This window comes from Nothobranchius furzeri, chromosome 12, assembly GCF_043380555.1.
Source record: "Nothobranchius furzeri strain GRZ-AD chromosome 12, NfurGRZ-RIMD1, whole genome shotgun sequence".
In the NCBI taxonomy this organism is placed as follows: Eukaryota; Metazoa; Chordata; class Actinopteri; order Cyprinodontiformes; family Nothobranchiidae; genus Nothobranchius; species Nothobranchius furzeri.
Window position 1 is genome coordinate 51,112,122 of NC_091752.1, and position 18,169 is coordinate 51,130,290.

Genomic DNA, 18,169 nt, shown 5'->3' on the forward strand with positions numbered 1-18,169 from the left:
AGTCTGTTTGGTTTTGCATTAAACTTTTATGGCATAAAACCACAAAACCTGAGTGCAAAGTAAAAGTGTCAAACCAAACTCAGTCAGTTAAACATATATTTTATGGAGAGTTGCAACAGCTTTAGCTCTTGCACAATTTTTGTCTTCCTTCTAACTTTTGGATTGAAACTTACAACTCATCTTATGGAAATCTCGTTTTGTCGCCGACTTACAGGTTTCGCAAACATTAAATCTAATTTATCCGAAAAGATGAGTGGTTTTTCCACATTTAGAGAATATTTATAAAACGGCTCCTAATTTTATATCACACTCATAGTTATTGTATTTAATGCAAGTGGAGAGACTAAACTTGGATGTTTATTATTTTGTATAAAACAAAGTGAAAAGTTGTTTATATTTATTTGGATCAAAGTAAAAACGGCTCCAGATGCATCTGTGTGCTAAGCGTTTTGAGGAATGTACACAAAAACAAACAATAGCTGCAAAACAACAATTTTATTGCGATTCATGGGTTTCCACTCTTCCGCTGCGCTGGCTGCATGCCGGGCACGTCTGCAGAGGGGACAGGCCGGCTTCGGAATACCTCAGATGTGCGTAACGGTGCGGGCGAAATAACCGAAGAGCCCGCCTGCACAGGCTTGTCCAGAGTTCACTTGTCTTCAGCCGTTTTAATTTAAAACATAAACAAGAGGCTTACTCCAAGCTACCACCAAAGGCATGTTCTTGGGTACTGCAAACAAGGAGGCAGAAGAGCACCTGCACGATACATTCACATTAACCAAACTGGAATATCTGGGAGGTCAATAAAAGTTGATGCTTCGATCGGGTTCTTGATCAGATTGTCCTGACAGCTGATCTAAGGCAGAATAAAGCTAAACTGATAAGGCTTCTGATTACAGGAACAATGCAGTCACATTCAGGTCCATTTCAAGCTGAACACACTAGTTCCAACTCTTCAACCGTTCATTAAATTCAAAAACTGTCTACAAATTTTGAGAGAGAGGCTTTCAGCTGAGTTGTATTTGAATTTGCTGACAGCACAGAGCGACCAGATTCGACTGTGTCACAAAGGGGTTAACGAGGCACCTGATCAAGTTTTAGGGGATTGTATTTCTGCAGGTTTTAATGAAGAATAAGAGTCAGAAAAGGAGTGAAAAGTGCAAAAAGCTGAGACCAAAACATCAAACCAGGAATTGGATATGGACAAGAAACATTTCAGAATGAATTTAGGGCTTGTTTTTGGTTTAGAGGGCAAAACCAGCAGTAGAGAGAAGGAATGGGAGAGAATTAACAGAAGCGAGACAAAGGTGGGGGTGTGAGCTCCGCTGGTCAGTAGAAAATCACACTGGACTTTCCTCCGGGGGGGTTGAGCACCCTGTTGTGAGAGCGAGGCTTAGGTCCCAGGTGAGGCTCATGGTTCTTCAGCGAGTCCTCATCGGCTGTTGAAGGTGGTTCTGGCTGTGGGGGGGAGGAGACGGCGGCAGCTGCAGGCTCTTCCTTGGCTGGGACAAGAGAGGGCGGAGCGGCTTCTTCCTTCACCTCTGGTTGGACGACTTTGGCTTGAGGCGATTGCAAGAAGAGAAAAACACTCTGATCCACGCTCAACCAAAGGAAAGAAGCAATAAAATGTCTCACCTCCACCTCTTCACCTTACTGATTACTGAGGCTGTTTCTCTTCTGCATGTAAATTACTGCACTGGACACATCAATTATTTAAGATATGTTCTTCACTCATGCAGAGAGGCTTCCTGGCCTTGGAAAGGCATTACAACAAGTGTGTTTATTATCTGCTGTGGATGCTTCTGTTAGCACCGCTGACCTCAAGCTATTCAAGTGCCCACTTGAAACTATTTTTATTTTTAAGCTCTTCTCCAGACATAAGACCCCTGGACTTGGTCCACACTGACCTGCTGAGACTCACCAAGTCAAATACAAAGTTATTCACTTTCACTAACCTGGTGATTCAGATTCTGGTCCAACAGCTAGATTATCCTGGAAGAAAAACAAGTCAGTAAAACTGTTAAGTTCCAGGTAAAAAAAACAAACAAAAACAACAACATTAAGCCATACAAAGGAACGATAAATGTCAAAAGCATTCCTCCAGCCAGACATGATTTTATATGACCCAAAAGATCCTACTTTACAGGTACTGAATATAATAATAATAGTAATAATAATAATGCATTGAACTTATATAGCGCTTTTCTAGACACCCAAAGACGCTTTCACACTCTCACATTCACACACTGCTAGTGATGGTAAGCTACTTGTAGCCACAGCCACCCTGGGGAGGTCTGACAGAGGCGAGGCTGCCATTTGGCGCCATCGGCCCCTCTGACCACCACTAACACAGGTAAGTTGGGTGAAGTGTCTTGCCCAAGGACACAACAGCACGATACCCCTGGCGGGAGCTGGAATCGAACCCATGACCCTCCGATCATGAGGCAATCTGCTCTACCACCTGAGCTACTGCTGCCTCAAATGACCTGTTAATGCCTGAAAGACAGAGGCTCTCACGGTGCAGATTTGAAGTTTGAATTTATCTTGGTTTATGCCGATGTGGAAAGCTCAAAGGGGTCAGAACCAACTGTTAAACTTGCAGCACTGAAAGAATGAAGGTGTACCTGCATTTAGAGGGTAAATCATTCAGGAGAGGTAAATAAATGCACTGTGAACTGACAACATCAGTGGTTTATCTTAAATTAAAATATATATGATCTTACTTTAAAATAGGGATGGACCGATATATTGATCAGTTGACATATTGCGCCAATATTTAACATTTTGTAAAAAAATAAAAAATAAAAAAAAACTGTTGGCGTCAATCTTTAAACCTCTTCAGTACAGACAATTTAAAGTCAGGCACATCCAAGGGCAGCTCGCTGCCAAACATTATATAATTAATATATAAACATATATTTACGTTTCTGCTTAAGAAATGTTGTAAACTGAAATTTTTTTATTTGACATGTTTTATGTTAAATACTTGGTTTGTTTATTGATTCGTTTGGTAAAATGTTTGATTTTAATTCCAAGCAGAGCAAAAAATTAAGATTCAAGAGTTAAAATCAGTGTTTATGAGCGGATTCAGGTTCAGAAGCATATTGTTGATATTAGTGATATTTAAACAAGAAGTTAGGGTGGAAAACATCTAGGTATCGGCCATCAGCTGACCATGACCCTTACATATCAGCACCAGTATCGGCGTTAGAAAAACCCATATCTGTCTGTATTGTGGCGTACCTTTGGCTTATTTGGGTGGCTCTTGCATGTGCTTTGGACAGGTGCGCTCTCTGCAGAGCCAAAAATGCTGCTGGTTGCTCCACCTGGAGGTACGGGTCTCTGTGGTTGAACTGGAGCTTCAGGTTGACCAAATATTCCACTACTCTTTCCACCTACAACAAAACATCACCAAAACATATTAAATACAACACATTTGCTGTAAGGGAAAATAAATCTGACATTCTTTAGCAGCACTCTAATCAGATTAATATTAGACACCATCCACAGTCTGAAAAGGCCACACACAAACTATGTGAATGAGACCTTAGAGAAAAATCCGAAAGAGCTAACAGTCCTCATCTAAAAACACCACATTAGTCAGGCATGAAAACCTGGCATTACCAAATATGTGACTAAATCCTGAGGTGGACTGAGTGCTAGCACACATGTATTTGTACTGGGATTATCACATTAAAGTAACAATTTTCACACCTTAGAACTGAGAAAAATACTGCATCGACTGATGATGCAAAAAGGCTTTACCTGGAGGATTGGAGCGCCTGGATACACTCTGGGGCTCTTCAGCTGGAGCAAAGACTGTGGAGGCCATCTTATTGGGTCTTCTTGAGGGTGCAACGTCCTCTTCATAGCCACCAAAAATGTTATTGGAGCCACCACCAGGAGGCTGCAGCACCCTGCAGAAGAAAACTAATAAATATGCATTTACATGTTCCTACTTTACCGGGTCAGATTTCAGAAACAAAAGGATTTCTGGTTCCTATATTAGAATTAATCTTACCAACTTTGTTTAGTGCAGGTAATCAAATTTGCATTTTATTTTTGGATTTATAGCTCCAAATGACATTTGATTCAATACTTTCAATTATACCCCTTAATCTGATTTAGAGGGTGAGAACAGATTTCAAATTCACGAGTTAGCTCTGGTAAGCTCAAAATTATCTCAAAGAACTATTGACTGACTAAATATATTTTCTTGTTTTCCCTTGAAAAGTATAGACAACCACGTAAGCTACACAACTGCTAGCATGAATTGGCGCTTAGCGGTGGCATGTTCACGGACCAGGAAAAAGTCAGATTTTTTAAATGCTGCTTTGTAGTGCTGCGTTTATTACCGGAGATAAAATTCCAAATGATTGAGTTGGTCCAGGACACCAAGGCTCAACATTGACTAATGCCACCCCCACCCCCCTTTTTTATTTATCGCTGCAAAACATGTTTTATAATGTAAGGTCCCAAACTGCTTCCTGAAATGAGGCCGTAGTAAGTTGTGTTATTTTAAAATATTTCTAATTGCAGGAGTACAACATGTCATGTTCCCCCTCGAGTAAACACTGTGCGTGGTTATAAATGTGCGACAGAGCAACAAAAAGCGCTGCAAACGCAGTCAAATAACAGGTTATCTGATTATATAGTCAGGAATGAAGAAGCAAACTGGATAAATCTATTTCTAAAGTGGTGCGGAAGCTGCCTTTTTAGTGAAGGTGGCTGGAAAACTGACACTTGGGTGGAAAAACACGCGTGTACCAAGAACAATGTGACCACAACGCCGTTACTGGATAATACAAAGAGGAGCAGTCTGAAGAGCATTCCCCACTTCCGCAGCAGACAACGCCTGGCTCATAGCTCGTTGGCTACCTCAACTCTCGAGTTTAACAAGCACTTAAACTAATATGTAGCTAAAGCTAAACATCCACGCTTGACTTTAACGGGCTAGCATACTAATTAGAACACATTAAGGGTACAAAAATATTGGCAGAAAGTGATAGAACACGAACCTACATCTTGTGACCAACTAGCGTCTACATAGTTCATACGCACTCCAGGCCTGTTCCCCAGTAAAAGCAAGGCTACGTTCCTCACCTGGAACTTGGTTTCGAGACCGAATCAAACCCCTGAAACGTGTTCGTCGAAGTCATAGTGGTTTCGGTTGGAGCTTTCAATTTTCCAAAGACAACTTAGTCCTTTGCCACCTAGACGAGCAGCAACGTCCCTCCTCCCTGCGTCTGCCCGAAAAAATCCCCAAGAAAATGAAGCCGCCCCACTGTGAGACAGGGGAATATGAATGGTCAACGGCCAATCTGGCGATGGGATGCGCTCGATTCAGATAACCTTAACTCGCGCCAAGAAATTTGTTTAGTGATTCATCGTTTCGCCGTTTAATTAACACAATTGGTAACCACTTATACTATATTTATTGCGGATTTTTAAAAGTTCTTATTTATGGGGTACATATATAGAGTAAAAAAAGGTATTTTATAAACTGCATAAACTCCCCGCCTTGCATATTTTCGGACGGATTTTTAACAATCGCACCCCTGTTTAGGACTTTTAAGGGTGGCGCTTGTTTTGTGTACAGCTAAACGGATCTTTTTTACGTTTAAAGCTTCGAAAAGACATTACAAATTCAACTGAATGTTAAAAAAAGAATAATAACATACGTTAAACTCAAATTAGTTTGAAATATTGATCTAAACTAAAGTGTTTATTTCTTGACATAGCGAAGCAATTTCTTAGGGAAACGCTCATGACTAATTCAAACGCACCTTCAAAATTCCTGCCTCTGATTTGGTTATCAAATGTCAATCATTTTCTAGGCGGAACAAATGAAATTAACTGTTTCTCTCGCTTTATGTACGACGTTCTTCTCTAGTTTTGCTTAGTTATTAAAGAGGTAATGATATAGTGTTAAATTGTTTATGATTTCAATTTTTTTTATTGTTTGAAAAAGTCCACGAGGCATGACAGGAAAAGAATGACAATTGGTTATTTCTTGGGTTTCGTCAATCAGCAATTAGTTGATTTTTCCATCAATCATAGTTTTAGTCCCGCCTCCTTGTTTATCTAACCAATCAGTGACTTTGTTTTTGAGTTGTAGTGGGTGTGCCAACGCGCGTGGACAATCGATCCTTGGGAGCTGTCAGCTGTTGTACAAGCTTCTTCGTCAGTATGCTAGTCTGCCTCTCGATTGGGAATACTACTTTGAACCTTCTGCTTCAGGTATTTACTATTATTTGCTGGGGCTATCCGCATTAAAACAGGTTTATTATTTTTGTGGATAAACATTTATGCTACAAGGAGTTTTTGTAACGTTAGAGTTTGTTTGTGCCTGCAGTGACCGGTAATGTTAGCTAAGCTAGGGAGGTCCACATGGACGTTAGGAGGGAATGAAGAATGTTCTTCAGGTGTAACGAGAAGTATATAACAGTTGTGGGTAAAAGCTTTACATAAAATGACACTTTTTAATTATTACTGACTTTTTTTATATAGTTTAGACTCGAAGTGAGAACATTGGTTTAAGCTGCTTCAGTTGTGGATTTCAGGAGGTAGAAATGAGCAAAACTAAAGAATAATGTTGTTTTTCCTGCATAACGTGTGTAGTAACCGTTTGTTAAAACAGAGAAATCAAGTATCTTCGTGTTTCTAAATTCTTGTCTCTTAATAGTTCAAAATATCATCCAGCTTTTTGAAAATTTAGGCTGTCACCGCAAGTTAGCTACATTTATTTACCTTTAAAATAGAAAATATAACTATATTTTATGCATTTAATTTCCCGGCGAATTAGCTTTAAGGTGGTTCAAATCAAAAGGGTTTGTTAAAGATCAAATGGATGTTTTCTCGTGCTTTAAAATGTATCATAAACTTTTATTTGGTGACAATCATGTTACACTACTCCTTTTGATTATTGAACAACCATTGAAAAATATTTATAAAACATTACACACTATTATTATGCAGTTATACAAATGTAATATTTGCACACGTACAGGCTGGTTTACACGTTTTACCCATTTAATGGGAAGAATGCTTCCTAATAAAGTGTTGTCATAACGCTTTATAAATACAAAATGTGTATGAAATAATTTATATTGCAGAGGTGATTTCTAGAGGATGGTGACGTATAACGTCGATTCTATTCGCAGTTAGGTTAATAAAACTGTACTAATCAGTTCAAATGAGTTCAGCTGTAGGAGCGTTGGTAAAAAATAAACTCCTTTCACCGCAGGCAGCGAGCAGCTTACATTTAAGGTGTTTTTATAGTTTTATTTCACGTTACAGAGAGGCATTGAGTAATGTTGTAGCCGATAGAAAACTGTCGAACTGCGCAGAGTTCAGCTCAGTCGAAGCTGGAGCAAGGAGAGGGCAGAAAGCGGAGAGCTCAGTTCGGCTTTATTATGTTCAGTTTGGTCAGTAATTGCCCATCAAAGCGACAGGACTCATGGTGAAGAGAAAGAAGACGTCGCCCACATCAGAAGAGCTTGAAAATGGGTAAAATTGGTTAGAAATAAACACTTTATTTGGAGGTCGAAAGCATCGAGGGGGTTCGTTGTCGTTTCTGCAGGGCGCTAAAGTGAAAAGCGCTCGCATTTGAATTTAGTTTAAATTATCAGGACATTAGTGCTCGTTAGAAATGAAATCATGACGACAAATACTACAGACAGTCAATAAACAAGCTGATTTGTTCGATTTAATGTACCTCAGTGTGATTAATAGATATATTTGGTGTTGTTTTGACGGGACTGGAGAGGGGATTTGAAACAAACAGCGGCGGCCATGTTGAGAGACAGTAAACGTCGCCTTTAGAAGTTAATTTTGCTCGCAGGTTTGTTTCTAACGTGACATATTTCTGCTAATGCGCCCTGGCAGCATGACACCGGGCTCCAGGGAGGGGATCGGTGTCGATGGGAGGCGGAATCCGTCCAGAAAGCCTGAAGGTTGCGACGAGGAGGAGAGCGGAGAGGTGGCGAGCGAGGAGCGCAGTACAAAGGGAGACGAGCGAGTGGAAACACTTAATCCATCAGCCACGGGTCTGGGCTCCGGTTTATCCCCGGTTCTCCCTGGATCCCCGCCGAACCGAACCGGGCAGGGTCCGAACCAGCAGCCCCACACCTCAACGGAACCCGTCCCTCCGTGTCAAGACCAGCATCATTTTCTACGGTCTAGCGTTCGACCTCCGAGCAAACGGATACGGAAGGATTCAGTCGGATCAGCCATCAACGGACACGGCGGAGCTAAATCTAAAGGTACGGATGATCCGTCCAGATGGGAGGAAGGGGGATCTGCTCTCACTTTTAACCTAGTAGCTTATCTAAAAGCAGGCCGACCGGCTGGTTTCTATCCAGGACCTTCAGGGTGTGAGAACTTGGTCTTACATGGAAACTTTCCACAATGACACTTCAGATAAACCTCATCAACTTGTCTTGGTGCTCCTCAAAAATAAAACAAAACACTTACTTGCTCACCAGCCTTCATCTGACAACCCTCAACAGTTTGGCTTTTATTATTTTTAATCAAATCCTCCATTGAGGGTGCCAAACCAGCAATTCTCCAGATTTGTGTTTGTTTTCACATCCAGCAAACAAAACCACCACACCAAGTGTTTTAAATATGAAAATGTGCATTTTCTCTTGTGTTAAACACAGTAAAGTCCTAAAATGTCACATACGACCATCAGAGCATTCTGCCGATCACAACTGAAGCTGCTAGTTGTCGCACAGCACCTAAAAGTCTGTGGTTGCTACGGTGATCCTAATGAGCCACTGGCCGTAGCCTTAACACTTACACTTGTTTAGTCTGATTATTACTAAGTTGATGTTTGGGTTTTGGGTAGTAGTGACATAATTCCTTCAGCAGCTTTTACTTTCATTTCATTTGTTACTAATTAAACACACTTTCATTTACAGCTCAGGAGTACCTGCCCGAATTCACCTGCTTCTTTAGTTGGGTGACTCTGTCATACAGAAGCCATCCTAATGAGCATGTGTCCATGCTAATGAGCGCTGTCCTCTGGTTTTCTGTTTCACCAATGAGCAGAAACACTGAAAAGTCGGGCTTGAAGTGAGACAGGAGCATCCTGCGCGTGTGAATAAACTTGGAGCAGAAGGCCATCTGTTCCTGTGAATTCTGTTACCGAGATGCTGCCACATAAAAGCCCTCGTCTCCTGAGATGAGGAATATTTAGTTTGGGAACCGGTTCAGAAAAAAAATCAAATCTTAGTTCTTTTATTTTGGCTCAGCCGCTGATCTTTTATTTATTTAACTTTGGATCCATAAACAGATTGGCCTTTGATTAGACAGAAGTAAATGTGAGTTAAATTTAGTGTGTGCCGCTGACATATTTGAGCGGTGTATTTTTTACGTTGTTGGCAACGGGAACGCGACACACGGTTTAGTAAAATATATTCAGGCTGATTTGACAGCTTGACCAAAAGAACTTCTCTTCCACTGATATGAATCTATGTTGGTGCACACCTTCTGAAGCTGCTGCCTGTGAGCAGAGCATCCGCCTCTCTGTATGAGCACTGTTTCATTCGTTAGCATTAGCATGAAGGCCTCCTGACATTGTGCTTGGGCCACTAACCCACTATGGTTAGCTTTGGACCGGTATGCTGTAAACCTGGCCTGATTGCTTCTCCTGTCTTCTTGCCAGAGCTTGTCCACGGAGTAAAGGGAGCTCTGTAGGTTGAGCTGTAACGGCCATCAGTATTTCTAACGTGTGCATTTATTAAAATAGCCTCCAGATCACACACTTCAGAGCCACAGAATCATGGATTTTTCTTTTCTTCAGGATTTGTTTGTTCCTTTATAACTGTGTGGGCTTCTTTTTTCTGTTTACCACAGGAGCAGAGAATGGATCTGCTTCTCAGGGGGTTGTGGGACCATCTGTGGTCGGCTCCATCGGAGGGGTGTCGAAGGCGTCCAAGGGGCAGGGGGCCACTGAGAAGGAGGAGCAAGCTGGAAACCAGAAGAGAGCCCGTCGGCAGTGGGAGTCCTGGAGCGCAGAGGACAAAAACAGCTTCTTCGAGGGGCTTTATGAGGTGAAAAGTGCAGCTCCCTCAAAGCCAATCACAGCTGCACGTGTAGAGCTTTTGAACGTTTACACCCATCTTTTCTGCTCTTGCTTGCAGCACGGGAAGGATTTTGAGGCAATCCAAAATAACATTGCTATGAAGTATAAGAAGAGAGGAAAGCCGGCAAACATGGTGAAAAACAAGGAGCAGGTCCGACACTTTTACTACCGCACCTGGCACAAGATCTCCAAACACATCGACTTTGCCAGTGGTGAGCTTCTTTATCGCCTTTCTGCACGTAGCGTGAGCACGAGTCTGTACCCTGTTATGTGCCCTCGCCGCGTGCTGATAAGGCTAAACCCTTTTCCCCGTCTGAAGCCTGTTATCTCTACGCAGCAGTCCTACTCCACACTTGTGATTCAGGCCTCCGTCTCTTTTCAGTTTACTCCCGTGTGTTGAAGAAATCTTCTCAAGAACTCTACGGTCTGATCTGCTACGCTGAGCTTCGCAAAAAAGTTGGAGGATGTAAGTGAAGGCTGTTGGTGCAGCTCCTCTGCTGTTGTTTGGTGTGGACACAAGGGATGTGATTAAACCTGTCGTGAGGGACAACGACATAACCAGCTCTCTGTCTCTGTGTTTGTATTTTCCAGTGATGGATGAGAAGAACGTGGCTAAATTAAATGAACTCATCCAGCAAGGGTAACTCGCACCCAAAATCTACTAGCAGTTGGACCACAGATCAATTAGACCGCTCATATCCTGGATCGGGAGTTTAATGGACTTGTGTGTTTCTGCAGGGCCACCACTGTGCGCTCCAAAGGCAGGAACCTGCGAATCAAAGCTCCCATGTGCCGTGCTCTGAAGAAACTCTGCGATCCAGACGGTGAGCGTCCACATGCGCACGTTCAACAAGCAGAAATGCTAAACAAGAGAGACATTTAAGTCCATGTCACTGTCTGGAAATACAAAACAAATGGCGAGCCACCGTCTGTGGGGGCAGGATTTTGGCAAAAAACAATTCTGTGTGGGCTAGCCATGTTTCCATGGTAACTATGGGTGGGAAGTGAGGAAGAGCAGGAGGAAGATGGAGCTGAATGTTTTGACCAGCTGTCAAGTGGTCGCTTTAGTAACATCCACTTTGCACATCTGAGGTAAATAGTTCAGATTCAGGGTAGAAAACTTCTACAGTGAGAAAGATGAAAAACAAGAATGTTTATTGTCCCACTCGGAGACTGGTTTATGGGTTCATTCAAATTTGTGACCTGGAACGACAGAATTAGACCCTGAATCTGCTTTATTAGAGAGGCCGTGCTTCTTTTGGTTTTACATTTTCACCTTTGTTGCAGTTATTGAGCCTCTAGGAGCTACTGAGAACAGTGTGAATCTCTAGTTTTAAAAGGACTACAAGCCAAATCTTTGTGTCGGTGTTCGAAATGGTTACTCAATACTTAATCTTCACTAAACACACATATGTCTTAACAGTACAAAGCGAAACTCATTTATTAGATAGCTCTTGTAGAGTAATACACACGGAGGTAAACGATTCAGGCCTTTATTTGTTGCATTACTGATGCTGTGAAGCACACCCTGGCTCGGCCTGGTGTTTGTGTATTTCAGACACTATTTATGCTTCACACTTCAGTTAAAGGGGACATTTTGTGCAAAACGGGCTGCGCTGTGGTGCAGTGGTTAGAGCTGTTGCCTTGCAGCAAGAAGGTCCTGGGTTCGCTTCCCGGCCTGGGATCTTTCTGCATGAAGTTTGCATGTTCTCCCTGTGCATACGTGGGTTCTCTCCGGGTATTCCGGCTTCCTCCCACAGTCCAAAAACATGACTGTTAGGCTGACTGGTCTGTCTAAATTGTCCTTAGGGTGTGCGTGTGCGTGTGTGTGTGTGTGTGCATGATTGTTTGTCCTGTGTGTCTCTGTGTTGCCCTGCGATGGACTGGCTCTCAGTCCAGGGTGTACCTCGCCTGATTGCCCGTTGATCGCTGGGGATAGGCACCAGCCCCCCCGGCGACCCTGCGTGGACTAAGCGGGTTCAGAAAATGGACGGATGGATGGATTTTGTGCAAAACTCACCTTTTGCAGCCTGTTGTGCTGCCATGTGGGTCTCTACTGCCTCTATGAACACTCCAAATATGAATAAACCCATCCATCAGTTTTCTGTTGACTTTAGGAGTTATGTGCCCAAAACAAGCGGTTTAAAAATGGTCCCTATTTGTGATGGGTTGTTTAGCATTTAAGTCCAAGTCGGGTTTATTACAGATGTAAATCAGTCAAGTTCCTATGCTCTGGGTCGCTGGAGCGCTGGCAATAAGCTTTTTCTGATTCTGTTTCTGATGTAGGAGTGGTGTTGATGACTTGGTGCAGACGGTGATGCACACAATCACCACTTGCAAGAAAAAACACGTAGATGTGCAAAAGATTCTAAAGAATAAACCGAATTTGGACTGACTAGCATGTTAGCTTACACAAGTTGGTGCAGACTACTGTTATTGTGACTCTGTTTAGTGGCTGAAACTCAGTTTTCCTGTTGTTGCAGGAGTGAGCGACGAAGAAGACCAGAAGCCGGTGCGTCTGCCGCTGAAGGTGGCGGTGGAGCTCCAGCCCCGCAGCAACCACTCCTGGGCCCGTGTTCAAAGCCTAGCTCACAATCCTCGCCTCAGGTAACGTGTTAAAAGTCCCTCAACGTGTGTTTGCTTGACCATTAACGTGACTTTTTTTGAAAAATAGTTGCCCATTTTAAACAAAAGCAGTCAGGCGTCTCAGCGTCCAAGTCCAGATGTGTTGGTGGCGTGTTGTCCACCAGACAGCGTGCTGCTGGCCTCATGCCCCCAACACAGCTGTGTGGAAACCAACCAGTGTGTTGTGGTCTCTTCCAACTCAGGATGGTGGTGGAGCTCCACAGGAAAGTGTCCAACCTGATCGAGTATCTGAGACAGAAGTGGGCTTACCAAGACCAGCGAATCGTATCCTTTTAAAAAAGAGAAGTTTGCTGTTTGGCTCGGCTCAGAATCCTTGAACAAAAGGTTTTGGTCAAAGTTTGTTTGTACCAGAGCAGCCACGTTGCCCCCTGGATAATGTGCTGCTTGTTTTCCTTAATGCTGATGCTGCAGCTCAAGAGTCTGATGGAGAGGGAGGCTCTAGAGGGCAGCCAGCCCGGCACCGCCTCTCCCAGCAAAGTTCAGCAGGAGGAGCTCTTCCTGTTCCCTGCTGAGAACAGCACCCTGACAACTCTGCCTGGTGTGGCACGAGTGGTTCACTCCAAGGCCTCCTGCACTGTACACTGGCTAGAGAGTGGCAAGAGCCGACCCAGTGCCAAGGAGCTGCCAGCAGCCCAGATCCTGGGCATCCACACGGCGGCGCCGCCTCGAGGAGGCAGCAGATCTGGACGGGGAAGCTCCGCTGCAGCTAGCGCCTCTGTGGCTCTGTTGGCAGATGCTCGTCGGACTGAGCCTTCTAATTCTGAACCGTCCCCTGAGAGTTCTGGGAAGGTAGAAGAGAAGAAACCTCAGTCGTTCATTTCTAGTTCCTCTCAGCAGCCTCCCACAGAAGAGGGGACTGGTGTGGGATGCTCAGAGACTGGCGTGGAGGCTGATGGCTGCTCAGCAGCGTGCCGAAGCACAGAGAAGCTGTGTGGTGGTGCAGAGAGCTCGTCGGAGCCGTGTAAAGAGGAGCAGAACCATGGGACCATTTCTGCAGATGCTAACCAGATCCCTCCAGCACAACCTCCAGTTCCAGGCTCAGAGGAGGGCACGCCACAGGGCTCGGCAGCAAAGGAGCGCACTGTTGAACTCATCAGAGAGGAGGGCTGGAGTGCCCGCGAGGGGGAGAACGTCACTCTGGCTGAGCTCTATCTGATGTTTGGGAAGCCGGGCAAACTGCTGCTAGAGTATGAGTGGCAGCCCGCTGCTGTTCCCACCAGCAACACGGAAAACGGAGCAGCTGTGGTGTCGGCCAAGCCCAACAGGACCAACAGAGTTCTGCGCTGCCTGCTCAAGCTGGTTTCCACTGAGGCCAACCCCAAACCTTTGGTGAGGCCATTAGTTGCATAAGGATTTGATCTCGTGTCATGTTTACTCCACGTTTCTCTCTAAGCTGCAGTTTGGTCGTTTTCTGCGTTTGTAAATGTAAAAACACGTAGAGCCGACGTAGACGCCCATATTTTCATCCTGTTTTGCTTTGGGATTCTTTTGACTTTATTTTGAAATTCCAACGCCAGAATCACACAGGACTTCAGTTGTAGTCACTTCAGTGATCTTGACCCCGATAAACGTAAGCTGTGGTGTTGTAGATCGCTGACGCTCACCAGTAACATTGTGTTTGTGTCTTCAGGCTCCTGAAATGTGCTCCATAGCCACATCACCACTAAAGAGCCACCAGGAGGAGCAGAACCAGGCCCTGACTCCTCCAGGGAAGGGTACCATCTCTGGAGTCCGCAGCCCCAGCTGTGGTCGGCAGCAGGCCTCTGTCCGAGGGGCCAGGATGAACACGCCGAGCGCTGCTGTCTCAGGTAGAAGCTGCGACCATAGATGCTGAAATGTAGTTTCACCTTTGGGTCGACATAAATAATGCAGCTGTTCCTGCGCTCCTCAGGTGGGCGGAACCTCCCTCGGTCTCTGCTGGGTTCAGCTGCGAGCGGTGACGCAGAAGGCAGCGTGTTCGCAGTACCCACCACTCTACCGCCCAACAGCTCGCGGCACAACAGAATGTTCTCCCCGAATAAAGAAGCCCAGCTGGCCTTCAAACAGCAGCTGGACTCCATCAGTGTAAGAGAGCACCGTTTTACCCCGGGAGAATAAAACCTCATCCACATAAAGGCTGCGTGCTTAAATCCGTGCTCTTTTCTTCTTAAAGATGCAGTCCGATCTTTTCTTCTCAAGACAGAGGAAACCTCGGAACAGACAGCTCCGAAAACCTCTCGTAGTTCAGGTAAGACTCAAAAGCAGCTGAAGGTTTCTTTGTGCAAACGTGTAAAACGATGCCTGCAGCCGCGTGCTAAAATATTCATCTGCTCACAGCGAACTCTGCTGCCCAGGACGACCGGGGACACCCCTCAGCACGTCTGCTCCTTCTCCATCCTCTCTAACTCCTCTGCTACAGGTGCGGATGTTTAACCTGTCAGATTATTTCCCAAAAGCTTGTATTTAATGTGATTTCCCCTTTCTCAGCTCCAGCTGTAATTGCTCTCCCTCTCACTTCCTGTTTCCTCTTTCAGGAACTGGATCTTTCCGGCCCATCCAGACTCGCCTGGCCCCCTCCTCGCGCCCTCCCATCACCAAAACCTCCAGCTCTGCAGCAGCCAGCCAGCTCTCCAGTACGACCTGCTGACTTTTCCATTTTGGCTTCCCAAGTTAGAAATAACCATCGAATTAACAAATCCTATTAAATCTGCACTCCCCTCAGAACCTTTTAGATGACTGTAAAACGGAGTGTTTTTATAAAGAATGGTAGATCTCTTGCTTCCTTGATGGTTTGTGGCACTGTTGTTTCAACCTTGGAAGTGTTTTGTTGAGTGATTTTAGTTTTCCTCTGGAGCGTCGGGATCAGTGTTGTTGTGTTTAATCGGGTCGAGGGTGGTGATTTCCCTCTTGACACACTCATTTCAGTCATAATTAAAACGTTTTCTGAGAGTGGAGCTGTGCCAAATCTGTGTGTGTAACCCGTTAATACTCCTGCAGGTGCTATTGACCTGGCAGCCAAGTCTGCAGGCATCATCCCAGGCAGTCCCTGTCAGGAGTCGGACCCCCCCAGTGTGGATAACAGCCCTCTGCTGGCAGCAGCGCCCATCGCTGATGCTGAACCAGAACCCCAGCTCCTCCAGACAAATTCCCCAGAGGTCAGAGGAACACACACATGTTTTTAACAGCTTCACGCTGGTATATTTCTCACCTTTTGCAGAAATGTACTTTTTTTTAATGAAGTAGGAAATTTATTAGTTGTGTTTCGCAGCGACAGCTGACATTTTGGCTCTTTGAAACTTAAACTGTCCTCCTGAAACCATCGTAACTGTTGTTGATGTCGTTTCCTCAGAACGGTCTCCCCCCACCGTCTCCTGGAGCAACCGATGGTGGCGACTCCCTCCTCTCTCCCCCCAGTGTCGCCTCTCTTCTTGACATCTCTCTGCCGGGCCCCCCTGAGGAGGCTCTGGCCCCTGGAGAACCTCAAACACATATCAGTGACTCACTAATCGAGCTCGCCATCAACTCAACACACTACGGTGGGTGTGTTGCTTCAGTACGTTGTTGCCCGTCACGGCCCCAGCATGAACGAACGCGGTAAAAACATTTGTCTACCTTTGCTGCAGGTGAGGAGGCTGCTCTCTCTCCAGCTAAGCTGGGTAACGGTGACCCGTCCAAACTGCTGGCTTCATTTCCCTCAGTCAGCCCATCCGGAGGGTGGATCCCGTCTCCCAGCCACGACCCTCAGTGGTACCCTAGCGACTCGTCCGACTCCACGCTGGGATGCCTCCTCTGTACGTCTGGGCTTTATTTACTTGTGCCTTTATAGTTTGTTTTTTGAGGCATGTTAATAAACGCCAGCCCAGATGAGTGATTCAGAGGCTCTTCGTCTGGTTGGAAATCCAAAACTTTAACAGAAGAAACTCTTTATTTTCAGGTGTTTTTACTTTAATTGCCCCACAGCTTTCATGTCTGCTGCTACTATTCACTCTTACGTATTTATTTTTACCTCCTGCAGCCAGCATGGCGTCTCCTGATAAGACCAGGCGCACCCCCTCTGGCCCCTCCAGTGGCACCGCTTTGCTTGGTCCAAGCCTCCTGGACTGCAATTCCCATGATTCCTTTCAATCCCGTGGCCTTCCTGATGTAGCAGAAGTAAGTCAGACCCCGCTCCTGTTTCTCTGAAGCTGTAAGGCCTTGGTGAAATCTTAAAACTTCCTGTTTAGACATCTCAACAGCAGCAAAACGTCCCTACATCTCCAGGTTTGTCCCTGGAGCCGTCCGAAAGGTTTAGTCGTCCTCTTTGTCCCCCATGAAATGTTTTTGCACCTTTGCTGGTATTTTCATCTCTCTCGCTTCTCTCTGTTTCTGTGGGGAAATCGAGCTCTCTGATTGGTCAAGGTGGAATTAGGTTTAAATGTTTTTTTTATCATTCCAGAACCATCCTCTTCTCTCCAGTGTGTAATGGAGACGAGGCTGTTCTGTTGTTTCTACACTGCTGAGGATTAAAACCAAACTGGTCTCGATTGCAGATGGACTCTCAGCTTGCCTGCATGATGAGCGAGAGCAGCGTGGACTACATTGCTCGCTTCAACGACCTGGCTCAGGAGCTGGCTGTGACCGAGCCCTCCATCCCACCTCCCTGAGGAGCTCCGCTGAGCCACAGCCATCAGGAGGAGACGCCGCTCCATCCCTGCCCCGTTTGTAAACGTGCAATAATAACGGTGAACCTCAAGCCTCCTTCACTGAACTGTCCTACAAGTTAAAACGCTCTTTAAGAACACTTTAGATAAACAAAACCTCATAGACTAAACTAATGCTATGCCATATCTGAACAAAATACTGTGGCCCGACTTTTCTGTCTTGTCCGTTTCCACGTTCCTGTTTCACATCAACCCCCATCTCACCTGGAGTGTGACTGATTTATTTTTAGTGTTTTTTAACGAACGACCGTCGGGAGGAGGTTGGATGTGGTCGGGTTCTCCCTCTAATGGAGCTGCAGACGTGGAAACAGGAGTAGAGATCGTCTGTTCCGGTGCTCCTCGTCTCCTTCCTTTGGTTGCTTTTAAACTCTGGCTGAACTTTTTCAGAGCCGTGTACAGAATAACTTTAGATTTTTTTATTAGGCTGTCCCTGCCACGGAAGTTTGAGGTGAAAGTTTGTTTTCCCTCAGTCTGTTAAAACAGCAGCACAGTTAAATCTAAACAAATACTAAACACTCGTCGCTGCTTTTTAAATTTACACAAATTGTGTTGCTCAAAGATTTATTTCTGTTTTTCAGCGAATCATCGTTTGTTATTGATCAGATTCGATGCAGGTTTTTGGGACATTACTTTTCTAACAATAATTAAATGTAATGGATCTGATTTGCACCGTCCCTGTATGAAGTGGGTAATAAAACAGCTGGTTTTATTGTAAGGAAGGTCAGAAGAATGTAACAGGATCAAAAACTAAAGC

General features: G+C 44.8%; 2 protein-coding genes across 3 annotated transcripts; one reads left to right on the plus strand and one right to left on the minus strand.

Moving 5' to 3' along the window:
- Positions 1 to 1,105: 1,105 nt before the first annotated feature.
- jpt2 (Jupiter microtubule associated homolog 2) lies at positions 1,106 to 5,284 on the minus strand. The gene is made up of 5 exons (XM_015945903.3): positions 5,104 to 5,284; positions 3,766 to 3,917; positions 3,244 to 3,395; positions 1,956 to 1,992; positions 1,106 to 1,559 (listed from the first exon to the last, which is right to left on the minus strand). Exons 1-5 carry the CDS (start codon positions 5,157 to 5,159, stop codon positions 1,330 to 1,332), a joined length of 627 nt encoding a protein of 208 aa, XP_015801389.3. The 5' UTR covers positions 5,160 to 5,284; the 3' UTR covers positions 1,106 to 1,329.
- Positions 5,285 to 6,145: 861 nt separating this feature from the next.
- Positions 6,146 to 17,530, plus strand: cramp1 (cramped chromatin regulator homolog 1). 2 transcript variants are annotated; one of them, XM_015945896.3, is made up of 20 exons: positions 6,146 to 6,240; positions 7,888 to 8,264; positions 9,862 to 10,058; positions 10,149 to 10,302; positions 10,473 to 10,556; positions 10,682 to 10,730; positions 10,829 to 10,914; positions 12,574 to 12,697; positions 12,919 to 13,000; positions 13,148 to 14,065; positions 14,367 to 14,544; positions 14,628 to 14,800; positions 14,889 to 14,963; positions 15,053 to 15,134; positions 15,250 to 15,348; positions 15,713 to 15,870; positions 16,065 to 16,251; positions 16,339 to 16,506; positions 16,731 to 16,867; positions 17,245 to 17,530. In XM_015945896.3, the coding sequence occupies exons 2-20, from the start codon at positions 7,889 to 7,891 to the stop codon at positions 17,356 to 17,358; spliced, it is 3,441 nt and encodes a 1,146-aa protein (XP_015801382.3). In that variant the 5' UTR covers positions 6,146 to 6,240; position 7,888; the 3' UTR covers positions 17,359 to 17,530. The 2 variants fall into 2 exon arrangements, with proteins under 2 accessions (XP_015801382.3, XP_015801381.3); XM_015945895.3 differs by lacking the exon at positions 6,146 to 6,240 and adding an exon at positions 7,342 to 7,509.
- The last annotated feature ends 639 nt before the right edge of the window (positions 17,531 to 18,169 follow it).

Excerpts from the sequence above, each read along its gene's own strand:
- jpt2 (XM_015945903.3), bottom strand. The coding sequence starts at position 5,159 with ATGACTTCGACGAACACGTTTCAGGGGTTTGATTCGGTCTCGAAACCA. Across the intron at positions 3,396-3,765 it reads CAGGCGCTCCAATCCTCCAG|GTGGAAAGAGTAGTGGAATA; the intron begins GTAAAGCCTTTT and ends GTTTTGTTGTAG. Across the intron at positions 1,560-1,955 it reads ACCAGAATCTGAATCACCAG|CCAAAGTCGTCCAACCAGAG; the intron begins GTTAGTGAAAGT and ends AATCGCCTCAAG.
- cramp1 (XM_015945895.3), top strand. The coding sequence starts at position 7,460 with ATGGTGAAGAGAAAGAAGACGTCGCCCACATCAGAAGAGCTTGAAAAT. Across the intron at positions 14,801-14,888 it reads AGCAGCTGGACTCCATCAGT|ATGCAGTCCGATCTTTTCTT; the intron begins GTAAGAGAGCAC and ends TTCTTCTTAAAG. Across the intron at positions 14,964-15,052 it reads GAAAACCTCTCGTAGTTCAG|CGAACTCTGCTGCCCAGGAC; the intron begins GTAAGACTCAAA and ends ATCTGCTCACAG.